We start from the raw sequence: 22,695 nt of genomic DNA, 5'->3' as shown, positions 1-22,695 counted from the left end.
AGGTTCCGGGGATGGGGGCACACGGGGATGGGGGCACACGGGGAGCGGGGGGACAGCGGCACCGGGATCGCGCAGGTTCCGGGGGTGGGGGGCACAGGGACCGGGGCACACGGGGAGCGGGGGGACAGCGGCACCGGGGTCGCGCAGGTTCCGGGGATGGGGGCACACGGGGAAGCCGCGCCCCGCCGCCGGAGGACCTCCCGCGCGGGGCCGCCGGCAGAGGGCGCTGTGGCCGCGGGCGGGCCGCTCCGCCGCGCCGCCGCCGTCTCGGTGTCCGCCGTGCCCCTCCCCGGGCACGTGACCGCGGGCGGAAGCGGCGGCGGGGACATGGTGAGAGGGGACGGGGGACACCGGGACCGGCAGCGGCAGCGCGCTCGGGAGCGGGCCAGGCAGCTGGTTCCGGGAGGGCCAGCGTCAGGGGAGAGGGGCGGGGACAGGGGAAGGGGTCACAGGAGCAGGGAAGGGGGAAGAAGTCATGGGGAGGGGGACAGGGCCAGAGGAGGGGGGACAGGGCCAGTGAAAGCGGAGCAGGGACAGAGCAGGGGTCGCGGGACCAGCGGAGAGGGGACAGGGGAGAGGAGAAAGGGCCTGGGGGGGGGACAGAGCCTGGGAAAGATCGCAGGGCCTGGGTGGGGGGACAGGGACAGAGAAGGGGGGACAGGGCCATGACAGGAGTCCAGTGGGGTGAGAGCAGAGCCCCAGGGGATGGCGAGAGGTGACAGAGCCCGTGGGGCTGTGCAGGGCCCAAGGGGAGGTGACAGGGCACAGGAGCCGCGGTGGCTGTGACAGCAGGGTGTCCCCGCAGGCCAAGTACCTGGCACAGATCATTCTGGTGGGGGCCCAGGTGGTGGGACGGGCCTTCATGCGGGCGCTGCGCCAGGAGTTTGCAGGTAGGAGCTGGGATGCTGCTCCGTGTGCCCACGCTGCCCTGCTGGGCACTGCTCCACATCCCCACCCTTCCCTGGGCACCCCAGCGCGCCCCATCCCCTGCAGGGGACACTGCCAGGTTGTCACCAGGCTTCATCCTGGCACTGCTGCCAGGCACTCCAAAGGGCAGAGTGGGATAATCCCTGGGATGTGGCAGCCCCAGCCCTGCCTTGCTTGTGGCAAACGGTGCCTGCCTGCTCCCTGCCACCTCCCTGGCACTGGGACGGTGTCCAGATGGCCCCGGGGTGGCTGGATGGGGACAGAGGGGGACACCGGGGTCTGAGCACCTGGAGGTGCGCGGGCTGTGCTGCCTGAGGGCCGGGTGGCAGGGGACTCAGGCCCTGCTGTCCCCAGCGAGCCAGGCCGCAGCCAATGCACGGGGACGCGCCGAGAGGCCCCAGTCCGCTGCTGCCTCCAGGATCATCGGCATCAGCCTCCAGGAAGCTCAGCAGATCCTCAACGTCTCCAGCCTCAACCCTGAGGAGATCCAGAAGGTAGAGGCTTCCCTGGAGCCAGGCAGGGATGGTGCTGGCAGGGCCTGGCCTCTCCAAGGGTGCTGCTGTGCATGGGGGTGGCAGCTGGTCCCCCGTGCTGTCTTGGGCTCAGTTAAGCACAGCTTGAGGATTCCCTGCCCCAGCTGGAGCAGCCCTCCAGACCTGGCCTCTGCATCTGCCCAGCGGGGCTGCTCAGGGAAGGCACGTGGGATCTCTGGAGGTGCCCTGCTGGGAACACGGGGGCTCCTAAGAGGTGTCAGGCAGAGGAGCCGTGTCCCCCGGGATCACTCTTCAGCAATTCTCTGGGGAGTGGGAGGCTGCCAACGTTTGGGAGTGGGAATGGCAAGGCTGGGATACCTCTGACCCAGAGCTTCTCTCGGCAGAACTACGACCACTTGTTCAAGGTGAACGACAAATCAGTGGGAGGCTCCTTCTACCTGCAGTCCAAGGTGAGCGCCGGGAGGAGCAGGGCTGCACCTTCCTTCCCTTGTCTGGCTTTTGGGACAGGCAGAGCCTGGATATACCAAGGGATGAGGCATGGAGGGGAGGGGGCACCCCATCCGTGTGTCACCCCATCCCCGTGTGTCACCCCATCCCGTGTGTCACCCCGTGTCCCACAGGTGGTGAGAGCCAAGGAGCGGCTGGACGAGGAGCTGCGCATCCAGGCCAAGGGCGACAAGGAGAAGGGGCGGAAAGCCGAGACGTGACTCCTGCCACCCCTGCCCCCCGTGCCCCTCACCCTTAACTTATAGGTAGCCAATAAACGCCGTCTCCTCCAGCACGTGGCCTGGCTGCTCCACACCCGGGGAGGGAGCAGGGACCTGCCTGCCCAGCGATCCCGGCAGGATCGGCCCCTGCGAGGGGCTGCGTTTGCCTGGGGGAGGAAGACGAGGAGGAGGAGGCATCTGGGGAAGAAGGGGTGTCCCCAGGGCACTGAGGCTGCCAGGGCTCAAATGGCACTGGGGGAGGCTGCAGGAGCTATTTTTGGTGGGGAGGTTGGATGCTCTTGGATGGAGTGCTCGGCTGCCTCTGGCTCCGTACCCTGGGAGTGCTGTGCCGTTACCTTCTCCCAGTGTGGATGGCTGCTGGCTCGGGGTGAGGGGCTGTGAGGGGACACGCTGTGGCTGTCCCCACCTGCAGCTCACCCCGCAGATGCTGGCAGGCTTTCACTGGTGCCGAGGCCGCCTGAGCAGGAGCGCGGGGACACGGCTGGGGGTCAGGCAGGGCCAGCCGTGCCCCCAAGGTCACACCCGTCCCCCTCCCTGCACCCCTCTGTCCCCAGCGCCGTTGGCACCACGGCCACGGACTGAAACAGGAACTTACTTCAACTTCACTTTATTGTTTTCTTAATAAACTTCCTCTCCCCTGGACGAATATAGTGTTACAGTCGTTAGCTTATCTCGTACTTGTGCAGTCCTTACACGCTACGCTAACAGCGATGGAGCCCAACAGGAGGAAAATAAAAACAACCCAGAAACTACGATAGAAAGGCACTTCGAGACCGTTAAAATACTGATGTCCTGGAATGTGCAACAACAAACCGATGAGGAGCGAGGAGACGTTTCACCGGCCGGGGCGGCCTGGTCGAGGGCCCGCAGCCATGCTGGGCTAGGGCAGCGCCGGGCGGCCGCCGGTGAGGGCAGGGAGACCGGCTCCCTGCGGGGCAGGCGGGGCTCCTTCAGCACGGGGGGCGGGAATGGGGAGACCCCCGCGGCTCGGAGCGAGCGGGACGCGTGTGAGCCCCGGGGGGGCTCCGAGCTGCGCCCGCGCTGAGGCTGGGCACGCCGCCCCACGCCGGGGGCTCACCCGGGAGCATCCCAGCGCCGCATCCCGAGGAGCGGGAGCCCGGCCGCCGCTGCCCGCATGCGCTCGCGGTGCGTGGTTAGGTATGAACGTAGCTAGAGAGGGGCCGAGCCCGGCGAGCAGCACACGCGGCCGTGTGCCTTGTCACGGGAGGGCCGGGGCGGCCGTGCGGAGGGAGCGGGAGGAGGCGGGCGGCGCCGGGCCGGTGAGTGCCCAGCCGGCTGCGGCACCGCCCGCGGCCGGGCGGGGTGGGCGGCACGGCACGGCCGGGCACGGCTCGGGGCTGCGGAGAGGGCGGTCCCCCGGCTGTCAGCCCGCTGTCCGTGCGGCAGGAGCCCGGGGGCGGCAGCAGCACCGAGGCCTCGGGCAGGGAGACGCCGAGTCAGCGGAAGCAGGAGAGCCCGAGCGGGACCCCGTCGGAGCAGGGGGCTGGTCGAGAAATAAATAGCGGCGTATCCGGCTGCCTAGGGCCGGGGGGGAGAGGGGGCAGGGGGACCCCCCCTGTGCCCCACCTGCCCCCAGCACGGGGTCGCAGCCGGCTCCGGCCGCCGAGGGATTATTGCTTTTCTCAGAAGAGTCCGTTCTTCTTTCGTGACGGGTAAAAGCACGAGCGAGGCCCCGCCGGGGCTGCAGGGGGAGGAGGGGGCCATGCCCCCCCGTCCCCAGGGAGCGGGATCTGCCCACGGGGCCGGCGGCTGACCCCGGGCATCGTCGGACCCCTCAGTTGACGGCGGCGGGTTTGAGCAGCAGGGAGCCGGGGGGGATGAGCACCCAGCCGGGGGGCAGCGCCTCGGGGCTGCCCCCCGAGCTGACACCGGCCGAGAGGTCGAGCACGGCCCCCGGCAGCAGCGCCAGGCTCTCGGGGGGCACCCGCGGCCGCCCCGGCTCCGTCCTTTCGCCCCTCTCCTTCCGGCTCTCCAGCCCCTTGCCCGCCTTGGGCGGCCGCCCCTCGGCCCCGCTGCCCTTCTCCCCCTCGGCCTTGGCCCCGCCGGCCAGCAGCGACATGACGGGCAGCCCCAGCCCCGCCGCGAAGGGCGAGGGCAGCAGCGGGCTCTTGGCCAAGTTCAAGGGGCCGCCGTTGAGGGGCAGGACGGGGCCGGGCAGGGCGGGCAGCGCGCCCGCAGCCCCGCAGCCCAGCGCGCTGAGGTCGAGCGGCGCCGGTGCCAAAGGGATGGGCAGCGCCGGCAGCCCCGGCGGAGCGAAGAGGGCGGCGGGGTTGGGGATGACGAGCTGCGCCCCGTTAACGTAGGGCACCTCCGCCGAGCCCAGGGACGTTTTGGGAGGCGGGTGGACCTTGAGCATCTCCGGGTGCTCGGGGGACACGAAATGGCCGTGGGCTTTGATGTGCTTGCGGAGGGAGCTGGGGTCGGTGTAGCGCTTGTGGCAGCCCGGCATCTTGCAGGAGTAGGGCTTCTCCACGTAGTGCGTGCGGGTGTGCTTGAAGCGGTCGCTGGAGTTGGAGTAACGCTTGTTGCAGCCTTCGTAGGGGCAGATGTAGGGCTTCTCACCTGTGGGACAGCACCGGGTCTGCCGGGGGGCACCAGCCCCGCCGTGTCCCCCGTGTCCCCCCGAGCCCCCCGCTGCCCCAGTGAGCGCAGCGCGGGGGCTGCGCTGACCTGTGTGCGAGCGGTTGTGGATTTTCAGGTTCTCCAGGCGGGAGAAGCTCTTGTTGCAGGTGGGGCAGCGATGCGGCTTCTCGTTGGTGTGCGTCCGGATGTGGATCAGCATCTTGTACCTGCCGGGATTGGGGCAATCACTGAGTCAGGAATGGGTTAAAGCTTGTATAATTAAACCCCCTGTTTGGGCAGGGATACCTTCCACCATCCCAGGCCCTGTCCAGCCTGGCCTTGGACACTTCCAGGGATCCAGGGGCAGCCACAGCTTCTCTGGGCACCCTGTGCCAGGGCCTGCCCATCCTCACAGGGAACAATTTCCTCCCAATATCCCATCTAAATTTCTCCTCTTTTCGCTTAAAACTCTTCACCCTTGTCCTATCACCATTTGCCCGTGGAAACATCGGGGAGGGAATGTTAGGGAGGGAGTCAGTCCTGCTTCCAGCACAAGTCCTTGTCCCTGTGCCTCAGCTATGGGGAGGGAGAACAGGGACATCCAGGCCAGCACAGTCACCCAGCTCTCCCAGGACCTCGCACCTGCATGAGAGGGACAAATGGAAGCTTCCCCTGCATATCCCTAGTGCTGGGCTCCTGCCTCCCCACAGCAGCCCCCCAGAGATTCCCTGGAGCCCCCCATGCCCACCTGGCATTGAAGCCCCTGCCATGGCGGGCACAGCCCTCCCAGTGGCAGCAGTACCCCGCGTCCTTCTCGGGTTTGACGTGGAAGTCGTTGACGTGGTCCACCAGGTCTTGCAGGAGGTCGAAGAACTGGTTGCACTGTGGGCAGGAGGCTGGGGGTGAGGGAGCCCAGCAGGGTGGACACCAGGGGGGCCAGTCCCCTCACTATTGCCAGCACCTGCCCTCCATCCCAGATCCCACCTGCACCCCGTGTGTAGCAGCAGCAGCATTTGGGGACAATGAAATGGCCCTTTGCACGGCCCCCAGCCCTGTATCACCCCCCCAGCATGTCTGCACAGCACCCACTCTTCACCACCACCTTCCCAGCCCTACTGTCCCTGCTTGGCCTCCCTGCCCCAAGATTTGCCCCCAGCCCCAAAGAGCCCTGCCATGGCCTTCCAGCCCCATGTCCTCTCCCCAGCCCCACAATTCCCCTGTGTGCCCCCCATCCATGCAATGCCCATGTGGTCTCCCAGCCCCTCATCCACCACCTACACCCCCTCAAAGCTCCCACACACCCCCACCATAACCCCCCACGGCCCCCAGCGCTCTCTGCTGACCTTGGACCAGCGGCAGACGAGCTGCTTGGGCAGGGGCAGCTCGGGGGGGAGCCGTTTCTCCTTGCTGGGGGGCAGGAAGGCGGCGGGGGGCAGGTGCAGGGCCCCCCCGGCCCCCAGCGGCAGGAAGAACTGGAAGGAGCTGGGGAGGCCATCGATGTAGCGCAGGGACTGGAAATCCTGGAGCAGAGTCCAGATGGAGGAGCAGTGGGGTACAGGGCCAAGCTGGATGGAGACCCCCAGAGACAGCCCCCCGAGCCCTTCAAGAGATTCTTCCCAGCCCCCCAGGAACCCAGGGACCTTGCAGAGACCCCCCCCGCAGAGATCCCTCCCCTGAGATTCCCGCAATGATCTGCTCCCCATAAAACCCCTAGATCTGCCACCTCCCCCAGGGACCCCAAAACCCCACAGAGACCCCCAGGAACACCCCAAAGACACCTCCCAGGAGCCGCCCCGGGGATACCTCTGGGGTCAGGGGCCGGGGGGCCGGGCAGGACATTGACCCCGGGCTGTGTGCACACCGGCAGCACCGGGCACGCTGCCGAGGTCGGGAGCGCCGTCCGGGCACAGTCCCCACAGCTGGGGACACCTCGGGGGGGCCACGGCCGTACTTACGTGTGGGGTGAGGGGGCCGGGCAGGTCCCCGCTGCCCTGGCGCTCAGGGGACAGCGAGGCACTGCCAGCCGGAGACTCTCCCCCGGAGCGGGGCGAGAGGCTGAGGTCCACCACCGGCACGGCGGCCGGGAAGCGCCCGTCCCGCGGCTCCACCAGCCTGGAGTGTCCCAGGAGCCCGGGCGACGGCGGGGCTGGCACGGCCCGGCGACCCCCCCGGCTGCCCCCTCGGCCATCCCCGGCCGGCGGGGTGTCCGGGCGCTGGGGAGCGCGGGCTCGGGGGCCGGAGGGGCCCCGCTTCTCGCGGGCAGCTCGCAGCTTGGAGATGCTCAGCTTGAGGTCCAAGGGCTCCTCCAGGGAATGCATGGTGCCGGGGTGGGCTCTGCGGGGGACACCCAGGGGTCACTGCACGGCCGGGGGGCACCAGTGCCACCCGGAGCATCGCCCCAGCCCGGCCCCATGGCAATGCCCGCTCTGCTCCGGGCCGGAGGACACGGTGCTGGCACGGAGACCGTGCCGTCCCTTCCGGCCACCCTGCCGCGGCCCCCTCCCGCAGCGGGCAAAGGGCAGGGCATGGCACCGTGCCCCCCCCCCACCCCGGCCCTTCGGTGTCCCCAGTGTGTCCTCTCCGTGTCGCCGGCACAGCCCCTTGGCTCGCGACCAAACCTTGCCGGGGATTGCCAAATCCCCTGGGCACCCGCGGAGCTAGAGCCGTGGTGTCCCCATTCCACCCCCCCCAATCCGTTCATCCATCCATCCGTCGGTCCCCGCGGGCCTGCCCCAGCGAGGCCTTTCCCAGCGGCAGAGGAGGGCGGTGGCGGCCACCAGCCCGGCGGTGACCCGGGCGGCCGAGCCCGCTGGCCCCAGCCCCGGAGGCGGCAGAGCTTCCTCCCCCGCCGGGGCCCCTTCCCCGCCGGCCAACGCCGCTGCTGCCGGGGCCGAGCGGGGGCTGCCGGCCGCACGGCGTGGCACAGAATGGCATGGAACGGCACCGAACACAATGCCACCCCGGTGGCTCGGCCGCCGCACATCTGGCGGGCAGCTGAGAACGGGCAGCTCGGCGCAGCAGTGAGCGCCCGAGCCGGAGCCGATGCCGTCCCCCGGCTGTGCCCCCCGCGGCCACCCGCATCGCCCAGGGCAGGGTGGGGGCGGCCGAGGGGCCGTGTCGGGGGGCACGGCGCACCCAGCACACGTGGCAGCGGGGGGGCCCCTCCATCCCCACCCCGCCCCGGGGGGCCCGTCCCCCGCCCTGCCCCGCCGGAGGGGCCCCCCGCGCTGGCGGGGGTCCAGCCCGGCTCAGACGCTGAGGAATGCGGAGGAGCCGCGGGGGGCATGGGGCCCGGGCGGCGGGGCGGGGGACCCCCCGCCTGCACCCCCGTGCTGGCCGAGGGGCCGGCCCCAGGGGGGGTTCCTGTCCCCGGCTCCCAGCGTGGGAGGAGCCGCCCCACGGCATCACCCTGAGCCTGCCGCGGCCGTGGGGTCAGCCCCATAGGCGGGTCCCTCCCCTTCGGGGGGGGGGTCCTCGCCTGAGCATCCACCTCCTCCCGCCGCTGTGGAGGCTGCCCCGTCTCAGCGTCCCCTCTCCCGGGACGGGGACGCCGCTGAGCTTTCCCGGCCTGCCTACAGTGGGGGCCCTTCCCCTCCGGGGGGGCCTCACCCCGCACCCCACTGCGGGGTGTGCCCGTGGGGTGTCGCCACCCTGAGTCCCACCACGGCGCTCGGGCTCCAGCGACCCCCAAGTGCCCCACAGCCTGGTGGCACAGCTCGGGGACAGAAAGACACGGGGGCAGGACCCCGCAGCCGGGGTGGCACAGCGGGACCCCCCCCCAGTCCAGGAAACGGGACGGGGGGCTGGCAACCCTCCGGCGACGGTGGTCCCGCAGTGGGGCCGGGCAAGGCGTCACTGCTGGTCCCACCACGGCGGTCGCGTCCTCACGTCCTCAGGGCTGGGAGGTTGGGGGGTCCCGGTGCGGGCGGTGCTGGGTGGGGACCGCAGCCATCCCCGGGCGGGACGGGTGGGAAAGGGGCCTCCAGCCGCTGACGCCAGGGCTCCCAGCGCGGCCGCGGGCGGGCGAGCAGGAGGCTGCCAAACCACGCGGCCTCGGGAAACGGGGCGCCGCGGGGGCCCCGCCGGGATGGGGACGGGGACAAGCCCTGCGGTGGCTTGGCCGGACGCCCCAGCACCTGCGGCCCCCGAGCGAGGCCCCTGCCCGCTCCTGCCTGCCCCTGCCTGCTCTCCCCCCATGGCCTCTCCTGCCCGCGCCAGGCGCTGCCAGCCCAGCCCCAGCCCAGCTTCCCCCCCGCCACACCAGTTCAAACCAGTCCGTCGCGGGGCTGGGCCCAGGGGCTTCCCAGTCCGGGTGGGGGCCGCTGGGATGGAGCCCGGGCGCGGGGGAGCCCTCCCATCCCCACCGGCCAGGCTGGGGTCCCCTGGGCCCCCCACACTGCCTGGCCGCCGGCACGGCTGGGGGACCCGGGGTGACCCCGGTGCAGCCGGCGGGGTGCCAGGTCTCCGGGCTGCTGGCATTGCCGGGGTGTCGCGTTATCCCCCCTCCAGCCCCAAACCCGCCAGGAATAGCACGGAGGGACCGCGGGCAGAGGCTCCCGAGGCGCGGTGGGCTCGGGGATGGCGGCGGTGCGGGATGTCAGTGCCATCGCCAGGGGATGGTGACCCCGGGGCTCGGGGAGTGGGAGCGGTGCCAGCGCTGCAGGCAGGGCTCGGTCTCCGCCGCCGTGGCAATTGGCAGCGGCAGGCTGGCACCGCCGCGACGGGGGGCAGTCCCCGGAGCCCCCCGTGCCAGGGCAGCGTGGGTGGGTTGGCAGGATGCGGGTCATTGTCCCCGCGGCTGCTGGTAGGACACGGGCGCCCGTGGGACCCGCCGTCGCTGCAGATGGTGCTGCCACAGCCACTCCTCACAGGAGCCCACCGGTGCCTGACGGGTTTGGGAGGGGGGTCACATCCTGCCGGTAGCTCCATCTTGTCACTGTGACCCTCCAGCACCCGTCACCCCACGCCAGCCGGGCTGCCGGCAGCTGCCGAAGGTGTCCCCAGGAGTGGACACGGCTGTGGTCGATGCCATGGTTCTCCCTTCCCGGGCATGTGGAAGCCGCGGGGACCCTGGCAGAGGGCTGACAGCAGCCCCCTGCCACCCCGGGAGCAGCCCCACAGCAGTGCCGCCAGCATCAGGGGCCCTGCCACCCCTGCCTGGGGACACAGCTGGAACAGGCGGGGACAGCAGCAGGGTGGTCCCCAGCACCCAGCGGATCATCACCCTGGGTGCGGCAGCACCGTGGGGAAGGGGCACATGGGGACCCTGGCTGAGGGAGGCGGTGACAGCGGGGTGACAAAGGCATGGGGAAGGGGAGGTGTCCACTGGCTGCAGGGTTTCTCCATGCTGGGTAGGGAACGAGCGCCCGCAGCAGTGCCTAGGGACACCGGGGACAATTTGTGGTCCCCGCTGCTGGCACCTCAGGGAGAGGGTCACACCGTCCTAGTCCCCAAAACACCCCGCAGTGGCACAGCCTGGGCTTGGCCACCCCACGCATCAGCCCCACGAAGCCGTGGGATTGTCGCCCCCCACGGCGGGGACTGTCACTTCCCATGATGGGGATCGGGAGGCCCCCGCGAAGGGGACCGGGGTGACGGGCGGCTGCCGGGCGGTGGCACCGCCGGCGTGAGACCGGGATGGGGACGCCCTGCACCCCCCACCCAATGCCACCCTTTCTCCCCTCTCGCGCCGTGGGGACACTGGTGTGTCCCCGGAGGTGGCCGCAACCGGGCAGAGCCACCAGGCACGTCCCCGCCGCAGCCCCCGCCCCACGGCCAAGGTCAGGACACCCGCCCGGGTGCGGGGGGACGCCGGGTGACGGCCACCCCCCGGCTCCCACCGGGCAGCGGGGAAGCCCCCTCTTCTCATTTCCCTCGGGGGTGCGGCGGGGCCACGTCCCCCCCCCCGACCCGCACCATGGGCAGGGGGGCTGCAGGTGCCAAGGGACCCCCCGCACCACCGAGGGCGGCGAGGAAGGGGCTCCCCGGAGGGTCCCCCCCTCCCCCCGGCGGTGGCAGCATCCTCCTCATCGTCCTCCTCCCCTCCGCGGTGCCCGGAGCGCGACCGTACCTGCGGCGGGGGCTCAGCGCCGGGCGGGAAGCGGGGCGGGGTGCGGGGCTCGGCGGAGCGGGGCCCCCCGGGGCCGGTGCCGGGGCCGGTGCGGGGCGGCCGGGCCGCTCCGCCACATCCGCAGGGGCTGGGGGCGGGGGTGGCGGCGGCGGGGCTGGGCCCCCCCTGCCCGGTCCCGGGGGCGGCGGCGGGGCGGGGGCTCTGCCCGCCGTGATTTATGGCCGCCCCGCACCGAGCGGCCCGGCCCCGGCTGCGGGCGGCGCTGGGCGGGGGCGGGGGCGGCCCCTCCCCGCCCCCGCGGGGGGCACCGGGGGGCACCGAGCCCCGCCCCGGGGTGGGGGGGGGGGGAACCCGCGGGGGGAGACCCGCCACCCCCCCGCGCAAGGTCACCCCGACGCTGCGGCAGAGCCGACCCCCCTCCCCCGCGTGTCCGTGTCCCCTCCGCCTGTCCCTGTCCCCCCCGGGGACGTGGCGGGGCGGCGGGCGGCACCCACCGGAGCCCGCACCTCGCACCGGGGCGGCTCGGGGCGGGAGGGTGGGGGTCACACCGGGGGAACGGGGGCTGGGGGGATCCCCCTCCCCGCGGCAGCGGCGCCGCCCGCCCGCCGCGTGACGTCACAGAGCGGGGCTGGCGTCACGCCTGGCGGGGGCCCCGCATGACGTCACGGCGGGGGGGCTGTCCCGGGCCGCGGCTCCTTCCGGCGGCAGGATGTGGCGGGGCCGGCCCGGATGCTGCAGCCGCGCCGGGGGGGTCCCTCCCCCGGGGCCCACGCGGGTGGCTGGGCACACCCCACCCGTGATTTTATTTTGGGGGCGGAACGCAGCTGCGGTGTCCTCAATGCCCCCCCCCCCCGAAATGAGGTGGCCAGGGAGGGGGGGGACACAACATTGCCCCGCGCGTTTTTTTATTTGGTTGGGTTTTTGTTGGGGTTTTTTTGCGTTTGGTTTTTTTTGTTTGTTTTTTTTGTTGTTTTAACGGGGAAAGCTGCAATGTCCCCAACAGCGCCAGTATAAAAGGGAGGACACACGCGTGGGGGACAGCACTGTCCCAGGCGGGTGGCTGAAGTCACGCCCCACCAAAACACCCGTGGTTGTTTTGTTTCCGTTTGGTGGTTTTTTTTTCGTTCGTTTGTTTTGTTTTTTTGCAGGGGGAGATGCGGTGTCCTCCGTACGAAAGGGAGGGACACAAGGGGAGGAGGCTCCGTTCCATGCGGACTTCTGGGTGGAGAGGGAGCTGCCGTGTCCCCAACAGCCCCACAAAAGGTGGGACACGAGTCAGGGACACAATTGTCTCACGCGGGCAGTTGAAACCACATCCCACCCGCGGTTTGGGGTTTTCTTTTGCGGGGACAGAGCTGCTGTGTCCCCAACAGCCGCGCAGCAGAACGGGGGACACGAATGGAGGGACAGTTCTATTCCACACAGGTGGCTGAAGCCACATCCTCCCCGTGCTTTGGGCGTTTCTGCGGGGGGAGCCGCCGTGTCCCCAACATCCCCGCCACAAGCAGGAGAGACACGGGAGGGCAGCACCGTCCCACGCGGGTGACCGAAATCCCACCCTGCCCGAGGGATTTCCTGCGGTGTCCCCAGCGGGCTGCCGATGGAGGGGAGGGGACGCGGCGGTCCCCGCGCCGTGGGGGGACGCGCAGCCCCCGCAGTGGGGCCCCGGCGGGGGCCGGGCAGGGGGCCCAGGGGACCCGGCAGAACCTGTCCTGCAGCTCCCAGCGGGGCCGGGCTGTGGGAGGGGGAGGGCTGAGCCCACCCTGCTCTGCAGGGCCGGGTCCTGCCCCTCCAGGGTGACAGCCCACCCCAGGACCCCCTGGTGTTCCCGCTCCGGTGGCCCGGGAGCCGCGCAGGCAGTGCTGGGGGGGCACTGGGGGGAGGCCACCTGCCACAGGTAGGTCCCTCAGGTACCACACAGCTCCTGCCAGCCCCCCATGGCTCCTGCCAGCCCTGTGTTCCCCTACCAGTCCCCCAGAGTCCTGTTCCAGCTCTGTGCCCCGCTGCAAGCCCCCCCATGGCTCCTGCTAGCCCTGCCACCCTCTACACCTCCACAACCCCCCAAAGCCCCCTAAGCTCCCCTATCCCCCACAACTCCTCTGCCAGCCCCCCAGAAGCTCCCCTAAAAGGCCCCTGCCCACACGAACCTGTCATCCCCAAACCCTGAACCCCCACCTGGAGCCCCCTGTGCCAGCGCATGTGAGCCCCCCGTGCCTCCTGTGAGCTCCATGCCCCTGCCAGCCCCCAACCCCCCTGCTAGGCCCCACAGCCCCCTGCCAGCTCCCAGAGCCACTCTGTGAGCCCCCAGAGCCCCCCATCAGACCCCCAAGCCCCCCAGCAGCCCCCAGCCCCCCATCAACTCCCCAAGCTCCTCCCCAGCTCCCAGAACCTCCATCAGCCCTCAGAATGCCTCTGGCAGCCCCCAGAGCCTCCTCCCCAAAGCCCCTTGCCAGCCATGGGATCCCTGTCACCCCCAGCTCCCTGAGCCCTGTGACAGCCCCAAGGCTGCTGTGACCCCCCCCCCCCCCCCAGCCACCGGCAGCCCCCTGAGCCCCCCAAAAGCCAGTCCCTGCTGGAAACAGGAATAGGATGGGATGGGGTGGGATAGGAATGGGATCAGATTGAATAGGAGAGGATGAGACCGGACTAAGGCCAGGGTGGGGTAGGATAGGATGCAGAGGGGATTAGGCAGGATTGGGATGGGGATGGGATGGAGATAGGGTAGAATGGGATGGGATAAACTGGATGTAGGAGAGGATTGGATGGGGACAGGATATGACAGGATAAAATGGAATAGGGATAAGACAGGTCAGCATAAGGTAGGGCAGATGAGGTGGGATGGGGATAAAGCAGGATAGAATGGGAACAGGACAGGATGGAATAGGATTAGATGGGACTGGAACAGGTCAGGATACCATGAGATAGAATAGGATGGGCTGGAGATGTGGCAGGTCAGAATGGGCTGAGATGGCATTTTGGTAGGAAAGGATAGGATGGGACAGGATGGAGTGAGGGCAGGGTGTGATGGGGATGGGATGGGAACATGTCAGGCCAGCGTAGGATGGCATTGGACTAGGATAGGATGGGATGGGATGAGGATGGGATGGAGACAAGACAGGTCAGGATGGGATAGGATAGAGCAGGATAGGACAGAGCTATGGCAAGATAGGCTGGGATGAGGTGGGATGGGGACAGGTCACATTGAGATAGGATGAGATAGGGACATGACACGCCAGGGTGGGATGAGATAGCATAGGACAGGGTAAGATGGAACTAGGACAGGATGGAATGATGTGGGGAGGAATGGACACAGGTAAGGATGGGGTGGGATAAAGCAGGATAAGATAGGGTAGGATGGGATGGAGCTAGAGCAGGATAGAATGAGGCAGCATGGAACGGGGACAGGTCAGGGTGGGATAGGGTAGAGTTTGGTACGATAGGATAGGATGTGATGGGTATGGAGGGGCATGGGGACAGCTCAGGACGGCATGAGGTGGGACGGGTTGGGGACAGGGCAGGATGAGGGTAGGATGGGACAGAGAGGGATAGGATCGAGCAGCATAGGATAGAGTAGGATAGGATGGAGCCCGGTCAGGACGCGACGCGGTGTGACGGGCCGGTGCCAGCACGGGTCGGTACCGTCCCGGCCGCTCCAGTCGCCCCGCGTCCCGCCGCGTCCCGCCGCCGCGTCCCGGTGCCGCTCCGGCCGCGCTGCGGCCCCTCCCGCCGCCTTTGTTTACGCGGGGCCGGTGCGGGGCGGGGGCGGCGCCGGGCGGGCGGGGGCGGGCGGGGGAGCGGCGGCGGCGGCGGGCGGGAGCCGCGCTCGCTCCAGCTGTTTCCCGCCTTGGGCCGCGGGCAGAGGCCGGAGCCGGGCCGGGAGGGGCTGAACCGGGCCGGGACGAGCCGGGCTGGGCTGAACCGGGCCCCCCGCCCCCGTTATGGAGTACTTCATGGTGCCGGCCCCCAAGGTGCCGGCCCTGCAGCACTTCAGGAAATCCGAGAAGGAGGTCATCGGTGGGCTCTGCAGGTGGGGGAGCGCCGGGAGATCCCGGGCTCGGGGGTCTCGGGAGGACCGGCGGGCGATGGCGGGGAAGGGGGGAGCGGAGAACGGGGGGAGCGGCGCGGCCGCCGCGGCCCCACCGCCCGCACGTGGTCCCGGCCGCGCACATGGGACCGGCGGCCGCGCGTGGCCCGGGCGGGCAGCGCCGCGCCCCCACCCCCGGCCGGCCCCCGCGGCGGCGGCGGGGCGCGCTCGGGGCGGGGGGCGCGGGGCGCGGGGGTCCGGGGGGCGCGGGGGTGTGTGTTTACCGCCGGGCCTGGCCGTGACTCTGCAGCCGCCCGGAGGAGGCGGGTCGCGGCCGGGGCTGCCGGGACATGTAGTGCGGGAGCGGCGGCACAAAGCCCGCGGACACGCGGGGAGCCGCGGCGGGCGGGGGGGCGGCCGGGGACCGGGGCTGCGCCCGCGGGGCTCGCCGGGGGGGGGGGGGCGCGGGCCCCGGGGCCACGCGGGGCGGCCCTGAGCCCCCCCAGCCTCCCCGGGCCTGGAGCTGCCGCCCCCGGCCGCGCCGAGCCCCCGGGTCCGCCGTGGGGCGGCACGGGCGGCCGGGCCCCGCGGGGCCGGGGGGCGGCCCGGGCCCCACGGCACGTGCTGGGGGCCCGGCCCCGCGGGGAGCTGCCCCGCGGCGTGGGGGGCTCGTCCCGGCGGTGCCGGGGAGCGGCCTCACCTGAGCCCCCCGGAGGTGGGGCGGCGAGCCGGGGGGGGCGGCTCCTCCGGGGTCCCTCGCGGTGGTCGCTGCGGGGCCGGGGCTCGGCGGGGGCTGCTCGGGCAGGGGGTGCGGCCGTCCCGCCCGGAGACCGGGGGTGCGCGGCCCCGCACTGACCCCGGCACGGGGCAGAGCTCGGGATCAGCCTCCCCATGCCCCGAGCTCCGGGAGCCCCTGCCCGGCGCTCAGGCCGCCGGGTGACACCCTTGGGGTGCCGGGAGCTGCCCTGCTTGTGACCTCGAGGAGCTCAGGGACGCCCTGCCTGCAGGCTCAGGGTGCTGGGGGACACTTGGCTGTATCCTGCTTGTACGCCCGGGTGTACCCTGACCCTGTAAGCTTAGAAGTGCCCTTCATGGAAGCATGTGAACTTGGGGATGCCCTGCCTGCAGGTTGGGGAATATCCTACCTGTGACCTCAAGGAGCTTGGGGACAACCCTGCCCATGTGGCCGTGCATCCCTTGCTCTCCAGCACAACCCACAGCACAAGCTGTGATCAGCGTTGGACATGAGTGGACAGTGGGGCATCTGCCTTGTGCCTGGCTCCATCACCCACATGGGTTTGTTTCTCTCAAGGTCCAGGCGAGAGAAATGTTCTCCCCAGCATGGGAAGGACCAAATTCTGCTTGCCTGACACAAACCCCACAGCAGCAGCACCAGGCTGGAGACACCCCTGGGCCTCCAGTGGGTGCCACCTGCTCCCCCTGCCTCTGTGCTGCCCCATCCCTGGCCAAGCTGGGTGTCTGAATCCATGGGGTTTTGCCCTTTCCGAATTTCGCTGTCACTTCTCGGGTCTCTTCCCAGGAAGAGCAGCTGGGGCAGGTTGCGGGCGGTCTGCCGGCGAGGAAGCAGGCTCTTCCTCCTTTCCCAGTATTTAAGAAACCACTTCCGTCTGCCCAGTCCTGGGCCTCTCCATCCCATTCCCCTTAAGTGTCTGGTGGTCCAACATCCTGGAGCGGTGCTCCAGTCACCTCCTTACCCCAAGAGGGACCAGGTCTCCAGGACCTGCACGGTTTGGTGTGTTTTGGGGACAAGTTTGGGGCTGGTTTCAGCAGGAGCAGGGCGGTGGGTGACAGCCACCACCAGATGGGAGCCCTGTGCCACAATCCTGCTGCGAGCAGCTCTTGGTCCATGTAGCAGAGGCTGCTCCCAGGGAGAGGGCAGACCCCTGGGCACCCATCCCGGTTCCACACCCCCAGGATTGCATGTGAGGGAGCCAGTGCAGTGTGTGCTTGGCACACAGTGTCAGCCTGTGCTGGGACACTGCCCCAGAGGTTGGGGACAAATATCTTCCTGACCTCCATGGGCTGAGGTGGCATCCTTCCTCATCCTCTTGGGATGAGGAACCACTGGGATCTTTTCCTATACCTCTAGGATGAGCTGGGATCCTTCCCCATCCCTCTAGGGTAAACTGGGATCCTTCCCTATCTGCTTGGGATGAGCTGTGATTCTTCTCTGTCTTGCTGGACACAGCTGGGATCCTTCCCAGTGCCCTTGGACCGACCTGGAATCCACCCCCTTGTTAGGCAGAGCGAGGATCCTTTCTCATCCCTCTGGGATGAGCTGGGTCTCCCCCATCGCTGTGTATCACGGATGAGCTGTGGTGCATCCCCCAGCTGCAGCAGGCAGTGATGAGTGAGTGGCCTGAGAGTCTCCGGCCGCTGCCTGGGCACACGGTGGTGCTGCACGTGTTCCTTAGATCCCTGCGCTCCAAACCTCCGTGGTTCCTCCCTGGCCTCACCAGGAGGGCAGGATGCTGGGCTTCGCTTCCCAGCCTGGCTTTGGCAAGGCTCTGGGTGGAATGTTCCCATGTCCCCGTCCCAGAACCGCGGGCACCTGGACGGGCGGCTGGAGCCCGTCTTATCTCGCCTGCTGCCGGCGGCCCGGCTCCTGTGTTTAGTCTTTGGTGCCTCGCAGCATCCCCTGGCGCCGGGTGCCTGCACTCCGGGGAGAGTGGGCATGGTGTGATCCAAAACCTCTGCCCTGCTTCCCTCGGGGTGTGGGCAAAGCTGGACCCCACGGCAGCGAGCTTTGCTCAGGGCTGCTGCTCTGGACCCGTGGGTGTTGGCTGCCCCGAGCCCTCGCCCTCCATGCTGGCATTTCCCGGCCCATCTGCGGGGCAAGGGCGTGGGGGGTGAGGAGGCAGCGGCAGGAAGCAGGCAGGAGCTGTGGCTTGGGGTGGGACGGGGGCTTCTCTGCTGGGAGCTGTCATCTGGAAGCCATCAGCGGGGCGGGAGGGAGGGAGCCGCCTTCCCGGGGCCACACACGCCGGCCAGCCCCGCGGGGACACAGCCGGCCAGCCCGCGGCCTCCCTCGCCCACCTGGGGTCCCTTCGCCCAGGCTGGGCACCGTGCGGTGTGTCTGAGCCCAGTGGAACCAGGGGGCTGCAGCAGGGCCATTGTTTGGCCAGTGCATCCCCCAGAGTTTTGGTTACAGGGCTGGAGAAACCCACCCACCTGCTTTGGTGTTTCCCAGCACCGCAGCCGTCGTCCCCTCCATGTCACCTGTCCCTTTGGTGGCTTGGAGCCATCACTGCAAAGCAAGGGGGGATGCAGTGAGCTGGCAGCAGGGGTGCAGCCCCCTGTTCCCTAACCCCACGTCTCTCTCACAGCTTGGCCAACATCCCACTGACTCCAGAGACCCAGCGGGACCAGGAGCGGCGGATACGCAGGGAAATCGCCAACAGCAACGAGAGACGGCGGATGCAGAGCATCAATGCTGGCTTCCAGTCCCTGAAAACCCTCATCCCACACACGGATGGGGAGAAGCTCAGCAAGGTGAGCAGGATTCACACATTGGTTCTACTCGTAGAGGGGCTGAAAGTGGAACTGGGGGCATTTGGGTGTTAACTCGGTGATGGAGGTTTTGCAGGAGGAGTGGGTGTGCATCCCTGGCCCGGTGTCCCGGAGTGGGCTGGGAATGTGTGACAGCCCCTAGTGCCCCAGGAGCAGGGCAACACGTTCCTGGGGGAGGAGGGACCCCACTGCAGAGGGGAGTGGGGTGAGGAGGCAGCTGGTCGGGTTCCCGAGGTGGGTGCCTTGGAGGGTTTCACCATGGTGGAAATCCCAGGGGGAGCCTAGGGCGAAGCAGACTCTGGGAGGAAGCAGCAGGGACAGGCAAGGAGCAGTGCTGCTTGCAGAGCTCATCAGGAGGAGGCCTGGGGGACCCCGGGGTCGCCTGCCTCAGCATTTCCCTCCTGGCTCCCCCACAGGCAGCCATCCTCCAGCAGACGGCCGAGTACATCTTCTCCCTGGAGCAGGAAAAGACTCGGCTACTGCAGCAGAACACCCAGCTCAAGCGGTTCATCCAGGTAGTGCCCCAGGGATGGGACAGGAGGGGGTGGGACAGTCCTGGCTGGCCAGGGTGGGGATGTCATTGCAGTTCCTTGGGCTCAGGGTGGGACCCTCCACCCTGCTCAGCCAGGGAGTGGAGATGTTTTCATTCCCCTGGCAGGGCAGGGAGCCCCATTCAACCTGACATCTCTTACCTGGCAGGGGGAGAGGGGTTGGGGTCCAATTTTCCATTATTTCCACCCATTTGAGGTGTCGAGGATGGCCTGGTGGCAGTAATGGTGCTGGGGTGCCCTGGCTGAACTGCCCCAGGTGTCACAGTGTGAGAATCGGGTGGCACAAGGCTGTGGGGATGGAGGACCAGGATGGGGGACACGGGCAGGAGCCCATCTGTCCCCAAGCATCAAACACAACCCCTGGGACACCCTTTCCTGCATGGAGCTCGGATGGGGAGTGGCATCACCCAGAAGTCTGGATGGCAGGGAGAGCATCTTTGCTAGCTCCCTTTCCCTGACACCACATTCCCACGGCAGGAATTCAGTGGCTCCTCCCCGAAACGGCGACGGGCGGAGGACAAAGACGAGGGGATTGGCTCGCCGGACATCTGGGAAGATGAGAAGGCCGAGGATCTGCGCCGGGAGATGATTGAGCTCCGGCAGCAGCTGGACAAGGAGCGCTCGGTCCGCATGATGCTGGAGGAGCAGGTGAGGCCAGGTGCCCTCCTGCAGCCTCTGCCGTGTCCCCAGTGAGCCCCAGGGACAGCAGCAGTGCCGTGGGGTCACCGAACACCTGCTTTGGATGCCGCTTCTCCGTGCTTGGCCAGGCCTTCCTGGCTCCCACTGAGGGGACAGCCGGGGTTCAGCGGGGCCGTGCCAGGCTCCCCACTGATGTCGGGGTTCTCTGGCCTGCAGGTTCGCTCCCTGGAGGCCCACATGTACCCCGAGAAGCTGAAGGTGATTGCTCAGCAGGTGCAGCTCCAGCAGCAGCAGGAGCAGGTGAGGTTGCTGCACCAGGAGAAGCTCGAGCGCGAGCAGCAGATCCGAACCCAGGTGAGTGCACCCCAGACACCCCCAGGTACTGGAACACGGGGGGTGGGTTCAGTGATGGACTTGGCACCTCCTGTGGCCACTGATGTCCCAGAAAAGCTGTCACCCGTAGTGATTTGGGAAAGGGGTGGCCCAAAGCCCCCACAGTGCTTGGGGCTGTGCTTGCAGGCATCCTGTGTTTCAGGGAGGGACTGTGGATTGGACCACCCGTGGTGGCTTCCAGTGGCTCTGCTCCCTGCACAGAGGGGTTTGTACAGGGGAGGTCACTTGCTGCCAGAGTGGGTTTCATCTCCCGGGCTTCACCTTTCTCTGGGTGACTCCCACTGAATTTCAGGGATCCCCAAACCACTCCTTGCCACCCAGCAGGCTGGGAAAGGGGAGTGTCAAGCTGGCAGGTAGAGGGGATGGAAACCTTCGGCCTTTCCCCTGAGACTGCTGGATTTGCCAATGATGCAGGGACGAAGCGAGCACTGTGCCAGCACCGGTCCCTGTGCACTGCCACCCTCGAGCCCAGCCCGGGGCCACGCCACTCTGGGAGCTTCAAAGGGAGGAACAGCAGCTTCTTCCCTGCTCCTTGGGCTTCTGCAGAGCTGTGTCCCTGCAGGGTCCCCCCCGGCCACCTCCCAGGGAAGTTCAGCCTATTTTTAGGTGAACTCTCTGTAGCCTCCTGCTTGGGCGGATCTTCCCATCCGCTGCTCCAGCGAGGATCTCCGAGGGGTGTGGGGAATTCCTGGCCATGCAGGGAATGGCACTTGCCTCTCCCGGCTTCAAAACCCAAGTCATTGTCCTTTGGGATACAGGGAATCCTTCATGTTCTGTGTTGCAAAGCTGAGGTGGCAGCAGCTTTCAGCTGGCATCCTCCTGCGTCCATTGGGATGGAGAACTGGAGCAGCCGAGTGGTGCTTCAGCGTTTATGGAGCTTGGGCTCTGTGAACAAGCACAATGTCCTCCCCACGCCGTGCCCTGCTCACCGAGGCTTTCCCTTCTGTCCCCAGCTCCTGCCTTCACATGCTCCCCCAGCGCCCACCCACCACCCCACCGTGATCGTTCCAGCGCCGCCTCCCTCCCATCATGTCACCGTGGTCACCATGGGCCCATCCTCGGTCATCAACACGGTCTCCACGTCCCGGCAAAACCTGGACACCATCGTTCAGGTAAGCGGGGGAGCAGGGTGGGGGTCCCCAACACCCGGGCTGGGTGCGAGGTGTCCTGACGGCCGGTGTGTGCCCTGGGCAGGCGATCCAGCACATCGAGGGGACGCAGGAGAAGCAGCTGCAGGAAGAGGAGCAGAGACGCGCCGTCATCGTAACGCCAGCGCGCGCCTGCCCCGAGCCCTCCGCCTCCGACACCGCCTCCGACACCGAGGGCAACGACAGTGACTCCATGGACCAGAGCAAAGAGGAGCCCTCGGGGGACGGGGAGCTGCCCTGACACCCCCCGGCCCGCAGCTGGGGAGGGAAGCCGGGGCAGGGGGGGAAACGTCAGAGAATATGCTGAAATTTTTAAAAAATACAACGTGATTTGGGTCTCTTTTATGACCTTTTTCCAATACTGTAAAGCAGAACGTTAGAGGCAGGCAAAGGTCACCCTTCAGCTCCCAGGGGGGCGGGGGCTTGGGGGTGGCCACAGTGGGGCATGGGGGGCTCGGGGCATGGTGGGGGGCGTTGGGGACGGGGCTCACAGCCCCCCCACCCTGGTTTATCACCCCCCACCTGCCAACCCACAGGGAATCCTGCCAAGCTGGCAGCAGCCCCACTGTTCCTGATGGTGTTCCCTTGGGACAGGGCCTTTGGTTGGGATCTTAATTTGTTTTTTTCCTTCTCATGTCTTTTTTGTTTCTTTTAATTAAATGTTTGTTTTTAAGCAGGGGGGGAGATCCCAAGTGACATGGCAGCAAGGACAGGACAGGGATCCCTGACTTCAGGGTACCACCATGGCTCCTGCACCCCACATGGGCCAGGGAAAACCCCCTTGGAGAGTAAAATAATCCTAGGATGATGCCATTGGAGCACGGTAGGAGGGCTGGCATATGCCATCCCTCCCTGGCATTTCTAACACCCACCTCCTTGGCACAGGGATGGCAGGTTGGGAGCTGAATTTTACACCCCATGCCTGTCCCCGTGCCCATTCCTGTCCCCCCACCCCGTTCCCATCCCTCCTTTAAGCACTTAACCTGGTTTATGGGGTCTGTCAGCTCTGAAGAGCTTTTCTATTTTGTGATTGTGTCGCTTGGGTCTGTTGTGGTGGGTGGGGGGTCCCTGTTTTGTGTGTCCCCCCCTCGCCCCACTGCCCCCCACCTGGCTGTAGGGTTTTAGGCCAGTTGTGTGTAGAGCCTCGGTGGTATTCAGTAGGTTCCCCCAGCTGCAGCTGTTTCTCGGTTCCTTTCCCCTTTTGTTTTTTTTTGGTTTTTTTTGTTTTGGTTTTGGTTTTTTTTTGTATTTTTTTTACAATTTTCAGGTCTTTGTGTTGATTGAGAAGCTATTCTATTTTGTTAAGAAAGTTGAAAAAAAAAAAGAGGCTCGTGCCTTTGTAAAGAAACAAAATAAAGTTTGTACTTGGTTTTTTAGAAGTTCCGTCCCAGTGTTAATGTCTGTGGGGACAGGGATGGATCCTGATGGACACTGATCCCTCTGGGGCTCGTGGGGAGGGCAGGGAGTGCTGCTGGCACTCGGAATCACAGCAGGAGGCACAGGCAGAGGATGCTGGCCCTGGGCCTGGTGTGGTTCCTGCTCAGCAGCCAGGCTGTATTTAAAGGCTCAGCCCTGCCAGTGCTGCCCACATGTGATGAGCACATCGG

At 67.7% G+C, this 22,695-nt stretch overlaps 3 protein-coding genes across 4 annotated transcripts; 2 read left to right on the top strand and 1 right to left on the bottom strand.

The window, feature by feature from the left end:
• The first annotated feature begins 156 nt into the window (after positions 1 to 156).
• On the top strand, positions 157 to 2,795 carry PAM16 (presequence translocase associated motor 16). Its single transcript, XM_021540795.4, has 5 exons — positions 157 to 330; positions 806 to 890; positions 1,282 to 1,421; positions 1,805 to 1,870; positions 2,042 to 2,795. Exons 1-5 carry the CDS (start codon positions 157 to 159, stop codon positions 2,126 to 2,128), a joined length of 552 nt encoding a protein of 183 aa, XP_021396470.2. The 3' UTR covers positions 2,129 to 2,795.
• A 1,019-nt stretch (positions 2,796 to 3,814) lies between these two features.
• GLIS2 (GLIS family zinc finger 2) lies at positions 3,815 to 10,944 on the bottom strand. The gene is made up of 6 exons (XM_021540793.3): positions 10,803 to 10,944; positions 6,688 to 7,066; positions 6,076 to 6,252; positions 5,481 to 5,614; positions 4,841 to 4,959; positions 3,815 to 4,732 (listed from the first exon to the last, which is right to left on the bottom strand). The coding sequence occupies exons 2-6, from the start codon at positions 7,048 to 7,050 to the stop codon at positions 3,945 to 3,947; spliced, it is 1,581 nt and encodes a 526-aa protein (XP_021396468.1). The 5' UTR covers positions 7,051 to 7,066; positions 10,803 to 10,944; the 3' UTR covers positions 3,815 to 3,944.
• Positions 10,945 to 14,555: 3,611 nt separating this feature from the next.
• On the top strand, positions 14,556 to 22,535 carry TFAP4 (transcription factor AP-4). 2 transcript variants are annotated; one of them, XM_021540778.3, is made up of 7 exons: positions 14,556 to 14,829; positions 18,174 to 18,339; positions 18,774 to 18,872; positions 19,386 to 19,556; positions 19,764 to 19,901; positions 20,894 to 21,052; positions 21,135 to 22,518. In XM_021540778.3, the coding sequence occupies exons 1-7, from the start codon at positions 14,741 to 14,743 to the stop codon at positions 21,327 to 21,329; spliced, it is 1,017 nt and encodes a 338-aa protein (XP_021396453.1). In that variant the 5' UTR covers positions 14,556 to 14,740; the 3' UTR covers positions 21,330 to 22,518. The 2 variants fall into 2 exon arrangements, with proteins under 2 accessions (XP_021396453.1, XP_085448600.1); XM_085592474.1 differs by lacking the exon at positions 14,556 to 14,829 and adding an exon at positions 15,818 to 16,432 and having other exon boundaries at positions 21,135 to 22,535.
• The last annotated feature ends 160 nt before the right edge of the window (positions 22,536 to 22,695 follow it).

The sequence above is a fragment of the Lonchura striata genome, chromosome 14 (genome assembly GCF_050655825.1).
Source record: "Lonchura striata isolate lonStrDom1 chromosome 14, ASM5065582v1, whole genome shotgun sequence".
Classification (NCBI taxonomy): domain Eukaryota; kingdom Metazoa; phylum Chordata; class Aves; order Passeriformes; family Estrildidae; genus Lonchura; species Lonchura striata.
Note: the sequence above shows the minus strand (reverse complement) of the source record. Positions and strands in the feature narration are given on the sequence as shown.